At 35.6% G+C, this 18801-nt stretch overlaps 1 protein-coding gene across 1 annotated transcript; it reads left to right on the top strand.

Moving 5' to 3' along the window:
• Positions 1 to 12: 12 nt before the first annotated feature.
• LRRCC1 (leucine rich repeat and coiled-coil centrosomal protein 1) lies at positions 13 to 18546 on the top strand. Its single transcript, XM_023920818.2, has 19 exons — positions 13 to 386; positions 466 to 671; positions 1035 to 1100; positions 1870 to 2037; positions 3873 to 4042; positions 4135 to 4344; positions 5085 to 5287; positions 5994 to 6153; positions 6507 to 6655; positions 7655 to 7859; positions 10172 to 10311; positions 11077 to 11278; positions 12405 to 12590; positions 13771 to 13945; positions 14660 to 14823; positions 15647 to 15855; positions 16045 to 16182; positions 17514 to 17649; positions 18258 to 18546. The coding sequence occupies exons 1-19, from the start codon at positions 337 to 339 to the stop codon at positions 18387 to 18389; spliced, it is 3069 nt and encodes a 1022-aa protein (XP_023776586.2). The 5' UTR covers positions 13 to 336; the 3' UTR covers positions 18390 to 18546.
• Positions 18547 to 18801: the final 255 nt, after the last annotated feature.

The following is an 18801-nucleotide window of genomic DNA, read 5'->3' as shown; positions in this document are numbered from 1 at the left end:
GCAGGAGTCGGCAGGAAAGCGGCAGGAAGCGGCAGGAGGCGGCAGGAAGCGAAAGGAAAGCGGCAGGAGGCGGCAGGAGGCGGCAGGAAAGCGAAAGGAAAGCGGCAGGAGGCGGCAGGAAAGCGAAAGGAAAGCGGCAGGGAGCCCAGTGGAGGCACGGGGCCCGTCCCCCGCTGCCGCCTCCCCACGGCCGCGCCTGCCCGCGGCGGGAGCGGGGAGCGGCGGGGCCGTGAGGCGGGGCCGTGAGGCCGTTGTGTCCCGGCCGAAGGCGGAGAGCGGGGCCGTGGGGACGAAGGAGGGTTGAACCGAGGTGCGGTCAGACCGGGGCCCGGCGGGATGGCGGGGATCCCCGGAGAGCTCAGCCTCATAGATAAGGGCATTAAAAGGTGAGTGCGGGCCGGGGTGAGGGGAGGCCGCGGCGCGGGGCCGAGCTGCTCGGCTGACGATAGGCGCCTCTCTCCGCAGCCTGCGGGATGTGTCCCTGAGCTCGGACCTGCACACGCTCAACGCCCACTGTAACCTCATCGCCAGGATCCAGGGGCTCGACCACCTCCGGAATCTGCAGCACTTGGATCTGTCATCAAACCAGATCCGTCGCATCGAGGGGCTCAGTTCCCTGGCTAAGCTGCGCACACTGAGCTTGTCCTGTAACCTGCTGACCAAAGTGGAGGGTCTGCAATGTTTATTACTGTCCATTTAGCAAGTTACAAAGGTTTTCTAAGTTTAAAGTCTTAAAGTTTACTTCTGGGATGTTTGCATATACATAACGTTGTACCAAGTTAGTATGGGTTAGTATGCTAACTGTTCTATAAAGTAAAATTTAAGATGAGTATATATAGTCTTTGTAGGGCTTAGCATAGCAAAATATCTTAATTTAGAAGGAAAACCAGATTTTTATATTATTATTATAGTTTAATGTCATAGTTCATTGTTATGGTCTTTAAAGGTTCACTTTGCAAGCTTTGAATTTGATGAAAGCAGAGAATTCTTTTGAAAATTCTACTGTTTCTGTTTTTTCCCCACATTTTGTTTAGGACTGGAAAAACTCTTTAATTTAACTATGCTGAACTTGTCATATAATCACATACATGATCTCTCTGGTAAGTGATACTGCCATGTGCTGTGCAATACAAAGCATTTGTCTCACTCTAATTTTGAAAAACTTGAAATACAGTCAAGTGTATTTTAAGAAGTTTCTAGCGCTTCAAGTACCAATTCACTGAATAATTCTAATAATTGGAAAGTGGAAGTGGAAAATAAGTGGAAATTGCTGCTCTTCTCAGCTTTAAAGTTTTTAAAACTAAAGATTGTTCTGAACTAGAATTTACTCTTCTGTGTTTGGTGAGGCCATGCTTGTTCAGAAAGTAGTATAGTAAACATTTTAGACTTACTTACAAAATATTCATATCTTTCATTTTTATAGAACAAAAATGCAACTTTATACAAGATATGGAATTTCTTTTCTATATCTCTTTGTTGAAATAGTTGTTGCAATTTCATGCTACAAAATCAAGAGAACTTGTAATGGAAAATGAAAAGAGCATTGGTAACAGTTTTGTTAATGACCTTGTGTTATAAAATGAAACTTCAAGGAAAAAGTTTATTTTTACATGCTTTTTAACAGAGATTAATCTGTTTCTTTAAAGTTAGGTCACATAACTAGTACGCTTAAGTGTTGTACTTGTGGTAGAGTAGCATAGGTAATTGACATGTAGACAAGGATATGGAACAAGTGTTGTTCTCTCATTTCTAGTTATGATCTCTTATTTACTGAATATTTTTTAACAGTATGTTCTAAACCCCATAGTCTAGGACTGTAGCAGACAACATTACTTTGTGTTTATTTGGTTTTTTCCCTGAAATTTCCAGGATTTCAATCCCTTCATGGAACAAGACATAAGATTAGCCACATTGACCTTCACAGCAACTGTGTAAACAATATTAATCACTTACTTCAGTGCACAAAGGGGCTGCACAGTTTGACATACCTCACACTGGAAAAAAACGGAAAAGCCAATCCAGTTTGTCACACAGCAGGTATGGATCTGATCTTGCGTAGATAATTTGTGCTCATTAGATCAGTGATTTACTTTAACAGCTGTAAACTGTTTTCTGAAGCTTGCAAGTTCATTCATAAACTGACCAGCCTGTAGAAATCTAAATTCTGTCAAAATTAATTCATTTCCCATTAAAAAAATTCCTTTTTTTCCCCCACGACATATTCTCAAAATTTTAACTTGTATGCTCTGATAAGGCTCAATACTTTCACTAGTGAGTGCAGAAGAGGGCCACCAACATGATTAGAGGGATGGAGCATCTCTTCTGTGAGGAAGGGCTGAGAGACTTGGGATTGTTCAGCCTGTTTCTTTGCTACTCCTGAGAGGAGTCTACAAAAGGAGGAGAGATACTCTTTCCAAGGGCATGTAGTGACAGGACTACAGGTCACTACTCCATGACAAGGACGAATGTCTTCAAACTGGAGTAGGTTTAGATTACATACTAGGAAAAAATCTTCACTGTGAAGGATGGTGAAGCAGTGGAACAGGTTGCTTAGAGTGGTTGTGGATGCCCCATCCCTGGAAGTGTTCAAGGACAGGTTGGGTGGAGCTCTGAGCCATGTGGTGTAGTGGAAGGACAGGAGTATTAATATTATAAGCTGGATAGGTGGAGAACTCCAGTAGTGTACTTAAAGATACTGAACTGTGCAGACAGAGAGCAGGCACAGGACAGTCTGCTACTGTGATAAGGACTATGAGAGAAATATCAGTAACAGTTAGCTTTCCCTTCTTTTCCCTCTGCTTTGGTCAGTAGTGACAGACTTTAAGATCCTCTGAAGTAATTAGCATTTTCATCCAAATAGGTGACAGGTGTTTCACTAGGCAGCATGGAGACAAGTTGGAGAGTGCATGTGGATACATCACTTTTAGTTGTATTAGAGCTTCTGGTTTGAGGGTCCATTATTCAGGCCATTAAAATGTTACAGTCTAAGTTCAAACAAGTTAAATTTTAACATTCTATATTGGTGCAGGGTTTTTTTTATAAGAGAGTAAAATCCCTTACAGGAAGGTAGAAGAGGAGGACTGATGCTTTTGCAAGAGTTCAAAGATAATTTCATTACAAAGAGTAGGACAGTAGGAATTGAAACAATACAAAATAGTAACCATATCATGAGCATACAGTTGATACGGGTGTAATGTATGTACAGTTCAAAAGAAACATCAGAAGTTATTGAGGAAAGCCAAATAAGGTTTTAAGTAATGTCTTTAAAGGTACTCATCATGTTTTACAAATACATTCAGGCACTACAGAAACAGGACTATTAACATTATCATATTAACTTAGAAAATGCCACTAGTTTTCTTCTGCAAGTGTTTACGTACTTCTTCATATCTGTGTCTTTGGTGGCACCTTCAAAACTGCTGTGTTCAGCAGCCCAAATTCTAATAAATTAAAAATGCTAAATTAAGTGATTTACAGTTTCATAACTCCTTATTTCATTCACTGACAAAGGATGAAGTTGTCTAAGCCCTTTCAGAACTTGCTTTTCCATTACATTTGTCTGCCCTTCCACGCGGTACAAGAGTTTGTATGCAGTAGGCTGCTATTGAGTGGTTGTCTGTGCAATTGCAGTGTGCTGATGGTGGCTGGGAAATCTCTGTGTAGATCAGGACTAGGCAGGCAGCTTCCCAATTGATTTAATTTGTAATGTTATCTGTTGAAAGCCTTGAGTGGGGAAAGGTGAGACAATTGTAGATTACTCACTACTTTTTTTCTTACATTAAAAATGCAGTGAATCATTTAAGATTATGAGGTACCTAAAATACACCCCCTTGGAAGGTTGATTTCAATTTAAATGTGGTCTTTTTCTCGAGGTTATAGAGAAACTGTTCTTCAGTCATTGCCCCAGCTAACAGCTCTAGATGGAAGAAATATTTCTGGTGAATCAGTGGGCCTGGCAGAAGAAAACTGTTCAAATTTGCAGTGTTCAGAAGACATTTTGGACTCTTTGATTTCACCTGGGTGCCCTTCTTCCCAAGATCAGGTTTGTGTGTACTGGTTTTAAAATTGACATATTCTATTTTTATATTGCATGCAACATATTAATGCTACAGGGGTTGTCTTTTGTTTTGATAGAACAATGTTCCCTTGCCGCTGGCAACACCACACATCGACCAGGCGCTGGCTCAGTTTCGGCAGCGTACAAGGATACCAGTGCAAGGTGCTACCAGCTCCTCCACAGAGCTTGTCTCATCTTCTGAACCCGAGAAGACCGAGCTTGATAAAATATATAGTGAGATGAGGATTAAAAAAATAGAAGATCAGATTTTACAGATACTGCAAAAGGTGATTTTTTTTTTTTCTGTGATGGCACAGCAAGTTTTGTTTGTAAGATAAGGTGCACCTTTCTGATAATGAAAAATTTGCTGAAACAAACTACAGCATTTCTACTGGTATGTATGGGCTGACTGTGCTAATGTGTTCTTAATCATTTTGAGAAGCTGGTAATAGAATAAAAACAAATCTTTAAAACTGAAGGTTGCACTTTGTATCATGAATCATTCCATACAGTATAAAAACCATCAATATGCTAACTGAACCAAAGTAAAACATGAAATGTACCAAAGTGCCTGGATTATACAGTTGGTAAAAATTAATTTCACCAATAGGTCAACTTGGTCTGATATGTTTGTCAGGTAATACAGTTTGTGTTGTTAACATAAGTAACATAAGTTTGCCAGGTTTGTTTGGTAGGTGATGTTTGCAAGGCTTTTTGGTTTTTAAGTGCCATTTTTGTTTTACATTTTTCACCAACTGCCTAAGGATTTTACAAAGCTTCGGGTATTTCAAAAGGAAACAACTATGTTCTCAAGCATTCCGCATTTGTTTTAGCTTTAAAACAACAAAATATTTCAGCAAACAGGGAATGGAAAGTAAATGGAAAAGTAAAGAACTGGAAGCAATTGTTTAGTTTTTGTCAAAATTATTTTGTGTGAACTTTTTTAAAAATAGCACCTTAACAAGTGTTGGAAATTAGCCAATCAGAAATTGTAAAATTTGTATTTAAAACTCTGATTTCTTCTTAGGTATCTGATAATTCAAGACAGGAAACTGCTCCAAGTGTTCTCAAAGCTAAGAGAGACACAGATCCAACTTCTGAGAGTGAAAATGAGAGTGGAAAAGAGAACAACAGAATGGTCATGAAAGGAAGCAAGATCCCCACTTACCGTAAAACTGCCTTATCTGCAAAAGGCCATGCAAGTCATCTAAAGAAGAAAATAACTGACAGGTATCCCAGTGTTTACTATATGAAGCCAAAATTAATTAAACTGAATATTTCCAGCATTAAGATAGTTTTAATTTGAAACATCTCACTGAAAGTGGTAGGTTGAGTAAGTCAGGTCAGTTAACAGAGCTCTGAAAATGAGTAGCTACTGAGGCTTCATTCAGTTGTTTCCCCATATTTGCTGTTTCTTTCTTCAGATGAGAAGGAAATTGAAGATTCCAAAACAAACACTTCCAAAATCCTAACAGCTTATATTTCTATTTTTATTTTAAATTGTGGTGACAAAAGAATTCTCCACAGATGGAACTGAAAAAATAAAAGATTCATGATGTCAGAACAATGGTCAAGAATATATATCCTTGATGAAGCTGAGGATGCCATAGTGATTTGTTTGATTTATATAGTAAATGTCAGAAGTGATGAGTAGAAGACAATACAAATTGGAATATATTTGTTCAGTCAGCTGCTGCAGCTCTACAACTACTCTACTCTCATAAAATTATTTCATGTGTATGTGGTCTTCAGATGGTTTTAGGTAGCATCTACTAGTTTTAAGTACCTTTTTAGAGCTGAATATTTGAATTTAGCTGTTACTATGGTCTGATTGCAAATTATTTTCAAATTGGTTTTGAACTCTCTAGTATTCAGCTGCTGCACAGAAATGTATTTTTTTTTCATTTAAAAGTTACTGTTTAAACTCTGCTTATAGAGGAGAGAAGAAGAGTTCCTCGAAGTGTCCATGCTCCAGTCGGAAAGACTCTCACTTTAAAGTAGTGGGAAGAAAGACTGAAATACTAACTGGAAGACAGAGCAATATGGAAAAAGTAGAAGAATGTGAATCAAATCCCATAGAGGAATCAACATACCAAGTAGGTTTTGCATCATTTCAAGTTAAATATGAGTATATCTTCATCTGAAGCCAAACATATGTCTCCTGGTCAAACTAATAACTGCAGGTGACAGAAATAATTCCATGTAGATATTATCAAAAGTAGTGGAGTTCTTATAGTGTCAACTGGGAGAGGATGTATTTTTTTTCAGTTTAATGGAAGTTTTTGGCCTGGTTGCTTGCACTTTGTTCCATCATCCATGAATTCCAGAAAGACAAAAAAATATTGTTCTTTTCAATTTCTTTCCTTGTTCAATTATAAATATTGTTTGTCATTTTTGGCTATGCTCGAATGTTTCTTAGTAAGTTGATGCTTATCACATTCTTGCTAAGGTACTGATTCAGGAACTGGATCAGGAGAAAGAAAGGAGGTGGAAAGCAGAGCAAGCAGAGAAGAAATTATTAGAGTATATCAGTGAGCTACAGAAGCATACAAAAGAAGAAAAGAATATTCAGAGTATGGCTGTTCACACTAGAGACAGGTAGGGAAACAGTGCTGTAGTCTAAGAGTTTGTTTTGGTGGTTTTTTTTTAGTGTCCAGTAATTCCTTTTGTAGGCTTAAGAAACAAGGACAGCTTTAAACAATATACTTTGAAAATAAGGCATCAAGAAACTGCTAGAATTTGTCTCAGTATTACCTAGTGAAATTCCCTTCTGCAGCTTTCTTCCTGTTCTCGTAGAACAATATCAGTATGCCACTTTCCTCCATTTCTAGCCATTACTTTCCAAGCAATCTCTATCATAACTGTACCTTCAGTTCAAGCTCTAGTAGCTGTCCCATATCATACTTCTGCCTTTTGTGTCCCAGTCTTCCTTTCCACATATACCTAGAGTGTTCTTTGCTTTTATCTGCACAGCACATTAGAACAAAAATGTTTCTGGCAGGCCAGAGTTGGCCCATAGGGCAGGGCAGGCCTAGCACATCTTCAGAGACATGGTTGTCACCATCCTTGTGTGTTCTGAGCAGCAGCCTTTTTTAAAAAAAAATCTTATTTTTGGAGATGTCTGCTCTATTTGTCTTTTTTATAACTGCATTGTATTTATCAAAGCCACATCTTCTTTCTTTTAGGAAAAACCAAGCTACATGCTTCTGAGTTACCATTGATGACTGACTGAATATTTCCCCTTTCTCCCTATTTGTTTATTTTATACCCATCTACATTTATACCATCTTCTGTAAGAGGCTTATTATGTTCCTGTAAAGCAAAGTAATATTGGAATAATTTCCTAAAGGTTGTATCTATGAGGTTGTCTCCATCTCAGGTTTTTTTAAATGAATTTTCATATAGGAATGCTACACATGACTTAAGTAATAGTTTACGTGCCTTTAGACAGTTTTATATAGCAATGCTGTAAATAGTAAAACTCAGTGGTAAACAAGATATGTCACTACAACAGCTACTAATGCCTTTTTCTCAATGTATTTGGCATCAAACTTCTAAGTAAAATGTTTGTAATGCAACTTTATTGTTTATTCTCAGGTTAAAGGAATTGATATTGAAAGAGAGAGATGCCAAAGCAAGACTGCAAGCAGACGTCCAGCAGTTGAAAGGTGAAACTGAAAGGCTTACTAATGAGCTAAATCAGGCAAGAAATAAAGAAGCAGCATACCAGAAGTCCATGCAAGCTTTAGAAGAAACACTGTCCAAGATGGAGACACAGAGATTACAGCAGCGAGCAGTCGAGGTAAGTATTTTTCATGAGTAAAATAATGCAATGGCAACAGGGTGGCTATCATAGTCCTGAATACAAAGAAATACTAGATTTTACCAGCACTGAGTCTGAGTTGTCCACAATAAAACCCGTGGCTTTTTTTCTGCATAGTAATGTTTAACAACAGGTATCCATTTTAATTGTCAATTAATGTATTTTATAAATGGTGGTCTTAAGATAAAGGAGAAAAGTCCTATGTACTTAACACTGAGAGTTGATATTTTCTGAAAATACAGAGTGACAAAGACAAGTTTTTAAAGTTGCTAAAATCAATAGACATCTTACTACTGGAGTGGAAATCTAGTGGTTCTGTTTTGCTGAACTAAAGAATTAGGTGTTTTTAATTGCAACCAGAACAAAACAGTAATTGCTGAGAACATTACAGTTTGTGTGATGTTTTGTATGTGTTTGTTTGTTTGTGTTTTTTTGGTTTTGTTTTTACAGCTGAAGAAGATAATGATAATTTAGTAGTCAGAGGATCTTTGTTGTGTATACAAATATATACGATCAAGATGTTGGACCAGATACTGCCACTGTTTCTTTCTGAAAAATTAATTGCTGAATTTTCAGTGTGCTCCAATACTTATTAATTTTGTTTGTTTATATTCCCATGTTAGTCCATTCCTGTGTCACTGAACTTAGAGAAAATTAATCTTAACACATCCATCCTGAAAAGTCCTTGAACTGATAGTGTGGTGCTCTAGGAAGTGTTGTTGTTCAGGTTACCTGAAAGGAATAAGAATCATGGAGTGTGCTGATAGACAAACTGTAAAGTACCATCCAAAACACCCTCTACTTTAGGCTTCTGTTTGGGCACTTGAGTGGCACTTCTGTTTCTTCCTTACCCTGGAGCTGTCATGGAATCTAGAAGTGACCTTCAGTTTAGATCAGTTATCTACCTGTCAGTTTGAAAAGTACTAGATTTAGTGATTTGGAGAACAGGAGAGTGGGATTTGCAAATATGTGTGTGTTTTTTTCTGTCCTAAAAGAATGGAAACACCTTATTTATGTATGAGGTTTTTATTTTTCCTTCAATGACTTTGTAGAAATAAGTCACCTCTTTTGTTGGTAGTAGCATTATTAAGGGACAGTCTTTGTTCTTGTCTTTAAGATCCTGTAGCAAATGCTCCTTAATAATTTCAAAGAATAATCATGATGGTCTCAAAACTAAATCCTCTTTCTGAATGTTCAGATTTAATATACCTCTGGCCTATTTTATCAATTCCAAGATTAAGAAATTCTAGAATATTTTATAGGGCTTTCTCACTGTACATCCTGGCAATTACTTTCAGTGGTAAATTATGGTTAGCTACCACTTTCTAAGGCCTTCAGGCAGCATTACTAGATGACTTTTTGAAGGGATTCAAGATTTACTAAGTTTACTATGCATCTACATGTGTATCCTATTCCCTTGTTCTTCTTTGACAATTTTGTTAAAATGTGTTCTTGCTTGACATTTTTAAGTGCTTCAATTTAGGAGAGAATTGCTTCTCTTCTTCCACAAAACTAAGAAATACAGTATGGTATATCTAAAAGTTACTCATTAAACTATTCATGAAAAGGCTTTAACACGTAGAACATAAGAACTTAGCTTTTAGAAGTGTCCTGATTTTGAATTACCATTTAATGAGTAATCAAAACCTTTTTTAAAACTTTTTCATATCTTTTTTCTTCATGTTGAATCAGAAAAGAGTTTTGTATTTAAAAGGATGAAGTCTATAAAATGGAATTATTCATAAAAGCTTGCATTGAAAAATGCAAGTGGAAAAAGTGGAGTATGCCATCTGGTGTTTATACTGATTCTACATTTTTTGTAAAATCATTAAAAAGCAGCTCTGTTCAGCAACTCTAAACTATACAACTCAGAAAAATTGAGACTTTTTCAAAAGTGGAGTGTTAAAAAAATGAAGTTAATGTTGAATACATCTAAAAATGTTGTTTGAAACTAATAAAGTATTACAATAAATGAGTTTCTAATTGAGGAAATTGTTCTGCCAATGCACTTCTTCAACTTCTGCAGGACACCTTGAAGGATTTACAAATTAAGTAAATGCCCTTGGTTTTTTATTAAGGTTGCTTTTTGAGTTGTAGGAAGTTAAGACTTTATTTTAAACATCTTGTCTTAAATTTATTCAAGTGTTACAATATTAAGAAAGAAGCAAAACCAAACAAAAAACCCCAAATAAAAAACTCTTAGAAAGCACTTGTTCCTTTGTGTTCTAGTATAAAACATGAAGATTAGATTACAGTTTTAAGAAAATCTTGCTCTTGTCTGAATGACACAGATGAAACAGGTTCAAGAAGCAGAGCTTAAAGCATCAGCAAATGAAAGAGAAGTACAATTACTTCGAATATCTGTCCGACAGCAGAAGGAGAAGGTAAAACAACTACATGAGCTTCTTGTATTAAGAGAGCAAGAGCAAAGGTATGGGGTCATTATTTTCTTTTCACAAGTTAATAGAGATGCTTGTGTTGCCAACATGTGTTGTTTAAATATGTTCTTAAGTATGGATGTGTTTTTGTATGGGTTTGGTTTATTTGGGGTATTTTTGATTAGTGGAAGAGATGGTCTTTGTTAAAATGTAGATGTCTTCCCATGCATTTTCCTGCTCATTTAAGAATATCTTGTAGATTCCTGACTCATAAGTTCATGTAGGCAACCTCCAGCCTTTCATGTGAAAGGTTCTTGTCTTATAATATGGCTGAATTCTTTATTTTAAATACTTGATCTGTAATCCAGGAATAATCAGATAAAAATAAAATTGTATTTGAATTACTGTCTGAAGAGCTGCATATGTTACAATAACACAAAGTGTTCCAAACAATCAGTCAGCCTCTGCAGTATCTTGCTTGTTGAGTGGAGGGTGAGTTACGTGCCTGGGTGTTTTCCTCTTTGAAAATTTCCCTTTTTTGGGGAATACTTGAGGCTAAGCACAATTGAATAATTTCTACAAATGTTTGAATTAAAAATTAAGAATATTCCTTTAGGTATTTTTAACAGCAGTCAACAGAATTTTCCTCATGCCAGGACCATTGTCAGAGAAGACCGAAGACTGTCTGTAAGATGAAGGAATTTATCCCATTTATTGCATAATTTGTTATCCTTGTTCAGTAAGACCAAGGAAATGAATTAAAACAGCATTGTGAGATCCTGCAGTTCATGTCTCAAGTGTATGCTTGGTAATTTCAGGAAGGAGCTTGGAACCCGAGTTGTTTTATATGGACCTGAATTCCAAGATGCTTTGTCAAAAGAAGTGGCTAAACAGCAGCAGAGGCATGAACAGCATGTTAGTGAATTGCAGGAGAAAATTAACATGTCAAACCAGAAGTATAGAGAGTTAGAAGATGAATTTCGTTTAGCTTTAACCATTGAATCAAAAAGGTTTAAAGAGGTAGGAGAACATTTCATCTCACACTAGGTGGGGTTGCAGTTCTCTTAAATGTGTTTGGCTTGGGTGCATATTCTGGGTGTGGTTTTTTGGTGTTTTGTTGGCTTGTTTTTTTATCCCTATGATCTTAGCTCTGAGGATTCATGCAGAAATACTAGTAGAAGGGTTTGAATGTCAGTGATTAGAACAGTGACAGCAAATGCCAAGTTAGCACTCAAAAACACCAGCATTTTTGTTCATATGTAGAACTTAATCAAAAGAAATTTTAAAAACCCCCCATCTGTCTGATGTTATTAATTTCTTTTAAAATATGTTAACCTTCAATTAGAATATATTCAATTACAGTAAATTTTTGGTTTGTGTATTGATAAGGTTATCATTAATATATATATATATATATATATACACAAGTGCATTTAATAATACCATTCCTTATTGTGTAAATTTTCAAAATTGAATTTTGGATATACATTTTGAAACTCAAATTCAAAATTTGTTAGCTAAATTCCTTAGAAAATTTATTTCTGTGGCGAGTGTTTACATTTTTTTTATGCTAAATAAAATATTACCTACTTGTCCTTAAATTTGGTTTTCTTTGCTTTGAGTAAGTTTTAAATAGATGGGAGAAGAGGAGAAAGAAAAGACAGGGGTTTTACCCTTTAGATCTTTCTGTTGCAAGAAAAAAAGGCTTGAATTAACTTTGTCTTTAATTTGAGATTTTAGTGTCAATTTTAACAATGAGATTAAATCAAGGCATTGCTTTAAGTTCCCAAGTATGTTTTTTCTGCTCTGCTTCCCATCCACCCGTGATGTTTTTTTGTTCTGTGTGTGAGGTTTGTTGTTTTGGTTTTGGTTTTTTTGTTTGTTTTATTGGGATTTTTTGTAATTTTTTTTATGTTTTGTTGGGTTTGGGGGTTTATTTACAAATATGTAGCTGGGTAGAACCAGTTTTTCAAGTTGAAGTTTCATGAACAAACCAGGAGAAAACTGGTTTCAGATATTCGCTAATTCCATATACAGTTGGTGAATTTCTGTGTTTTCACTTGAAATTCAGATGTCACCTGTGTTTATATATATACTGTTTTTCCAAAAGTTAGCATTTTTCAAGTCTTGTCTTATAAAATTGTAGGTAAAACAGGATTTTGAAAAAGCTTCTGCTGATCTAGTTGAACACAAACAAGCCCTCTTTGAGTTGGAACGAAGGGAGAAAGACATGGCAAGTCTGATCCAAGACCTGACAAATTTAGTGGAAGAACAGAAAGCAAAAATTGCAGAATTAACAAAATCAAACGAGGAAGTTACAGCAAGCCTAAAGGTACTTGTTTCTAAACATTTCAACTACATAGATTATTTTTTGTAATGTTTCATTTATAAAAGTTAATGATTCTACACAAGCTTGGTTAACTAAAAGACACAGGTTTCCTATTGCACTAAAGCCTAGTAGTGCACATCAGCCTTTATTCTTGCATCTTGCACTTCTGTTTCTCATAAATACTGCTCCCCGTATAGAAAAATGTGGACTCATTCATGTTTTGCAAAGTGCACTCCTTGTGCTGTGAACACTAGTAGTTGGTCAATCAAAACTACATTAATAGCACTGACCCCTTGTAAATTCAAAGAAATGGAACATGCTTCTGCACTGGTCACTGTATATGAAGTAAAAATGTAATTGAACTAATAATGCAGTGTAGTTATTAGCAGCTCAGTATCTCCTCATTGTATAGCATTAAAAGTATGATTCATTATCCACTAATAGTCAAATTTTAATCTTAAATACTGTGGGCACAGTTGCTTTGTGACAACATATTCTAGTACTATTCTATTATCCATAAATAATTTTTATAAATCTTAAAGATATAACTTTTGAATGGTTGTGTGATCCAGTTCAGCTTTGTGCTAATACTTGGGTGAAGCACAACCCCTGCACAGCTGTTTCTAATCTCCTTTCTACATTTTGTTGTTTTTGTTAGGGTGCCCAAATATTTTTTTGTTGTACAGAATAAGATTCTGCCAGTCAGTGGTGCTTTTAAGAACAAAATTGAAAAATACCTGTATTAAATAGCTGTAATCTGTAAAACAAAAAGTAGCTTGGATAATAGAAGATAAATATGTATCATTGGAAGTGAAAGTACATCCCAGCTTCTGTCTTCTTCTGATTCAGTTTGTAATATCTTTACTTTCTCTTTTGCTTTTCTTGACTTTTGCATTTATAATTCTGAGCAGGTTTTTATGATGAAATTGTTATTTTAGAGTGGGTATTTAGAAGTCAACTTTATAGTTTCCTGGGATTGAAGTATGTCAATTTGAAGCAAACATTTGTGTTTCAGAACTGGAATGAGATGCAGATAGAACCCTGAATGCAAGTAGCATATTTTTCAGTTACCTTAATTTGGTGTATATAAGGATTACTTTCCTAACCCCTTAATATTGATTTGAAATTTTGAATGTTGTTTTAAATGATCCTTTCTGTCTTTTCCCAATGTTTGTTCACACAGTGTCGAACTGGAGAGCTTGAAACTGTGATTGAGGAGGACAAACAAAAGGCTGTTGAAGTTGAACTTCTAAAAAAGGAAAATGGAAAACTTATTTCCCAGCTTACAGCCCAGGAATCTGTGATTGATGGATTAAAAATGGAAAGAAAAATATGGGGGCAGGAGTTGGCAGAACAGGGTAAAATAGTGGGTTTTTTTCTTTTGCAGAAAAAATTTTGGTGTTCAATATTTTATGTTTCAAATAAACACTCCTGTATAGTTTTAATCATGCCAGGGTCCTTGGGTGCCTTCCTGATCTTATCCAGTTGTAAAGATGATGTGCAGAAATAAATGTTCTGAGGCACAGGGGCTGGTGCAGGATCTGTAACAGCAATTGTAGGATTCAGCTGTGAATACAGTTATCTGTTTCCTGAAAATGTGAAAATACCATAAAGTTGTACAAAGAACTTTTAAACATGAAACTCAAAGAGCAAGGATCTGTAAATAATGTTATGTAATGCTTCTTGTCTAGCAGGGAAGTCTAATATGGAAATTTCAATACATATCTTAAAAGAATGTTAAATGCTGGGAGAAAAAAAAAGTTTGGGCGTTTTTCTCTATTCCTGGGACTCAGCACCACCTTGTGGTCTTTTGGGGTCTGTAAGAATTATTGTCAACTATTTTTCAGAGAAGTTTTCAAAAAGGATAAAACACAGACTTTCAGTTCTGCATTTCCTCTTAAGAATTACCTACCTACAGATTAAACCCCTACAGTGTTTCCAGTGGGGAGAACAGTCAATACTTTGGTTTGTAAAGTTCTCACCTTCCCTAGCCCAATCTCCCAACATTCCACATCTTGAAATCATGTAAAAAATGAGTTTCTATTGTAATGTGAATATCCTCTTTTGTCCAGGAGCTCATCTTGCGCAAGATCGGGGGAAACTGGAGGCAAAAATTGAAGTTTTAACAAATGAGATTGACACTTTAAAAAAGCAAAAGGAACAGGACAGTGATACCATAAAAATTAAAAACAAAATTGTGGATGATCAGACAGAAACAATTAGGAGATTAAAAGAAGTAAGTGATATATCTGACAATTTGTGTACTTGACTTTCACTGTAAGTCTTAATTTTAGCTATCACAAAGCCTGTGATAAAAGCTGGGTCTGCACTCACAAATCACAATCGGGCTGTCAGTGGCAATTCATTTCACTGAGAGCAGAAGAGAGCTTTTTATTAAATTGATGCACAGTGATGCTACTCTGAATCTCATTGAACCATATTTATGTACAGATTTTCTTCTCTTTGCCTTGCTTCAGTTTAGTCTTGATAATGATTTTGAGAGAGTTGAAACTAGGATAGCATAATTCTTCCTGAGTGTTTGAAAGAAAAGGAAAAATAATTTTTAAGTTTGCTTCACATTTATTTTACAACATAAATATTTTTTCTTTATTTGTTCTTGCAAAACACTGTTTTGGCAGCAGAGGTAATATGTTTTGTCCCAGTAATTCCATTTGCCTCATTTAAGGACTTAAAACTAGCTTATTAGTCAAAATTTTATAGCATGTTAAGTCAGATGCATTACTCATTGTTACAGATTGTGAGCTCAGTGACTTACATATAAGTTGTTTATTCAACTTTTATGTAGAATAAGAATTTAAAATAACTTTTTTATTATCTTGCTTTCTACTTCAGGTTTATGTTTTGATGACTTTTTTTTTTTAAATTCAGAATTCTTTTAGAGGAAGATTAAGTAATTGAGTATTACTTTACTAAGTGTTCTTCATTAGAAGAGAAAACTTTCATGTTCTCTGCTTTATTCCGTCGTAGACTAAACACATTGTTACATAGGGGTAACAGTAAAGGGAGTTTATGTGTTCTAAAATATTTATCTTCTAAAGGGCTTACTAGAAAAAGATAAACAAATCAAGAAACACCATGAAGAAAATTGGGAAGCTCAGAAATTGCTTCGAGTACAGTTGGATGAAAAAGCTGCTGAATGTGAAAAACTAATGGAAAAAATAGAAAGGCAAAATGAAAGAAAAGAGGAATTAAAGCAACTGCTAGAAGAAAAAGAAGTAGAACTTGATGACATTAAGAATGCACACAGGTGATACATGCAAATCACAGTAATTCTTTGGTATCATTGTATGCAACACTGCTTTGTTCTGTAGTCACAGAGTACTCGCTTGCTGTTAAAACTCACAGAAATGAGGAAAAATAGAAGCATGAAAAGCTTTTCTGCCTTCCTAAGAAGTGGTATTTACATTCATTGTAAATATGTACGTTTTATTTTCAGTGCACTGAAAAAGAGGTGGCAAGGTAAAGGAGAGCTATTAAGCCAGCTGGAGGTGCAGGTTAAACAAATGAAGGAGAACTTTGATTTCAAAGAGAAGAAGCTGATTGAAGAGAGAAATAAAAGCCTTCAAACTCAAAGGTGAACACTTTAATAGTTTATTTTGTGAGTACTCAGTTATTATAGAGTAGCATTATTAATAACTCCGCAAAAATGCTTGATTTAAGTGGTAAAAGAATGTGTAATACCTTTTTAACTACTTGGTGAGCCCAATTACAAACTTGGCCCAGAAGGAATTCTTGCTGTTGAGGTGACTTACTTCATAGAACTGGCATTCAGTTACAGCATTTGGCATCTGAACTTCTTAATTTCCATTTTCTTTGAAAATAACCTCATACAATTGGCCTTGTGCCATCAACCCAACTTGCCCCCATCCCTTCTTGTAGAGCCTTCCTGCTCTCCAGCAGATCAGTACTCCTGCCCAACTTGGTGTCTGTTAATCACTGTTTCAGTCTGTGGCTGTTTCTGAATTACCTGTCATTCTTTTCCCATTCAAATAGCAAGATTTTTAATTTATTTTCTTGTTCCTCTTTTACTGCCAAGTTCTTTGATCAATTAATAGTTAAATATGAGATCATACAGAAACAAATACAACCCAGAAAATTATTTCATATGCTTATGGAATGATGGAGGAGTTCACTAGACCAATGCCTGTGATAAGTTTAGATTCTTACTGTCATTTTTACTTTATTCTTTGGCCCCCTTCTCATGTTTCTTCCTTCCTTCCAGCTATTCTTGAGAAAATACCAGCTAGTTAATAAGACTGCATAGAAAGAAAAAACCGGAACCACAAAAAATCAACAACAACAACAAAGCCAAACAAAACAAACCACCTCAAATAGTCAGTAGTATTAGGGTTTGGAATTGTTAGAAGATCAGTAGTGAAACTGATATTTTTGTTCTTAGTAATTCTGGTTTGTATCAGAATTTTGTTGTAAATCGATTGTATAAATTTGCCTTGTTTTTTGTTCCTACATATTTAAGAATTATCTCCTAAAAGCAGAATTTGCTTGGAGTTAAAGAAATGCTTCTTTCCAGTGAAGGAGACACTGTTCTGTTTCTGTGAGAGACAGGCTCACAGGCCATTCACAGGATCACACAGTTCATTCACTTCTTGGGAACCAAAAGTGTAAGATGTGTGAAAACAGGGGGAGTTCTTATCCACGTTGACAGTAGCAAGCCCTAATCTTTATATCCTTTGCTAGTGATTAAATGACTCTCCTTAGAGAATGCTAAAGGTCCTGACACAGTGCATAAAGCTAGAACTTGTACTTGAGAAAACAGGACATTTCTGATGCCAATATATAATTATCTTCATGCCTGAGTTATAAAAACCTTATCAAAGGCAGAATTTGACAAAGCAAAGCAGTTATTTGCAGAACTAAGATTTTTTTTTCAATTTTTTTTTTTAGGATTGCTGTAGAAAAGCTTCATAAAATGGATAATGCCTTCAGAAAACAACTTGAGTCAGTGTTGGCAGCACATCAGGAAGAGCTCCTGCACCTGAAAAATGAAAAGGAAAAACAAATTGAAGCAGCAAATGAAAAAGTAATTTTAATACTCAATTAATATGTTTATTGTATTTGCATTTTTATTCTACAGCTGCTGCAAGAGTGGTGCCTGGAAGTCTCCTGTTTGAATCTCAGGCTGACTCTGGATGGAAACAGTCCTGGTTTCAATCACTCAATCTTAGCGCAGCAAGAAAATCTCTAGACTTGTGCATTGTAATGTTTTATATTCAAGCAAAGCTCCATACTATGCGGCTGTTAGGAATCAATAGCTAAACATTCCCTTATCTATACAGGCAAGATTAATGATGACTATGCCAGATAATCTATTTAACTCATCCATGCCAACCTTAACTGTTACTGCTTCTGTCATCTACTGTGTTCTTCCTTAACATGACAACTGGTGCTTTTTTCCGTAATAAGTTTTCTGGATTGATACAGTACTTGCTACCTCCCAGGAGACTAATACCTTTTTTTAAAGAAAAAATTCTGCTACTGCATCCAGTATCAAAAGTAATGCATTGCATATTCAAAGATATAAGCATGTAACTCTTGCATTGCTTATCATTTTTAAAAATTGCCAAGATTATATGGGTTTAGGTGTATTAAGAAAAGCAAGAATTCTACTTCATCTCTGTGTTTTTTCAGGTCTACTCTGTTGAAGAAGAAATGAGGGAGCTTCTGCAAGAAATGGCAAACAATAAAAAAGCCATGGAAAATAAAATAAGACGACTTACACATGCCCTGAATGATATTCAACAAGACTTCAAAGATTATTAATATTTATACTAAAAATGTATATTACACAAGCAGTTTCATCCACTACAATGCACTTTTCCTTGTTTTCTAGAGAATTAAGTTTTTGTTGTATATTTTGATAGTTCAGGGAGCAGGAAAATGTTTCTACACTGTTTTCATAATAAATAGTTATTTCTAACCTTTGGCTATTTTTAACTGCTGTCAAAATGGATCAAAACATGTATAGATGAAAAGCATCATATGAATTTAGGAATTGGCATTGGTTTAGTAAGGGAAAAGGAAGTTGGAAATGTCTAAGCCAAGAGCCTGAAGTTTTGCTTCAGTGAGGTAAAGATTCTTGTAATGAGAGAACCAAGAATGTTGAATCACAGAAGGGTTTGGTTTAAGGGGACCTTTAAGATCATGCTGTTCCAACACACCTGCCATGGGCAGG

Source organism: Cyanistes caeruleus, chromosome 1 (genome assembly GCF_971803275.1).
Source record: "Cyanistes caeruleus chromosome 1, bCyaCae1.hap1.1, whole genome shotgun sequence".
Classification (NCBI taxonomy): domain Eukaryota; kingdom Metazoa; phylum Chordata; class Aves; order Passeriformes; family Paridae; genus Cyanistes; species Cyanistes caeruleus.
Note: the sequence above shows the minus strand (reverse complement) of the source record. Positions and strands in the feature narration are given on the sequence as shown.

Coding starts and splice junctions, on each gene's coding strand:
- LRRCC1 (XM_023920818.2), top strand. CDS start 337: ATGGCGGGGATCCCCGGAGAGCTCAGCCTCATAGATAAGGGCATTAAA. Junction 6,154..6,506: donor TAGAGGAATCAACATACCAA/GTAGGTTTTGCA, acceptor ATTCTTGCTAAG/GTACTGATTCAGGAACTGGA. Junction 12,591..13,770: donor AAGTTACAGCAAGCCTAAAG/GTACTTGTTTCT, acceptor TTGTTCACACAG/TGTCGAACTGGAGAGCTTGA.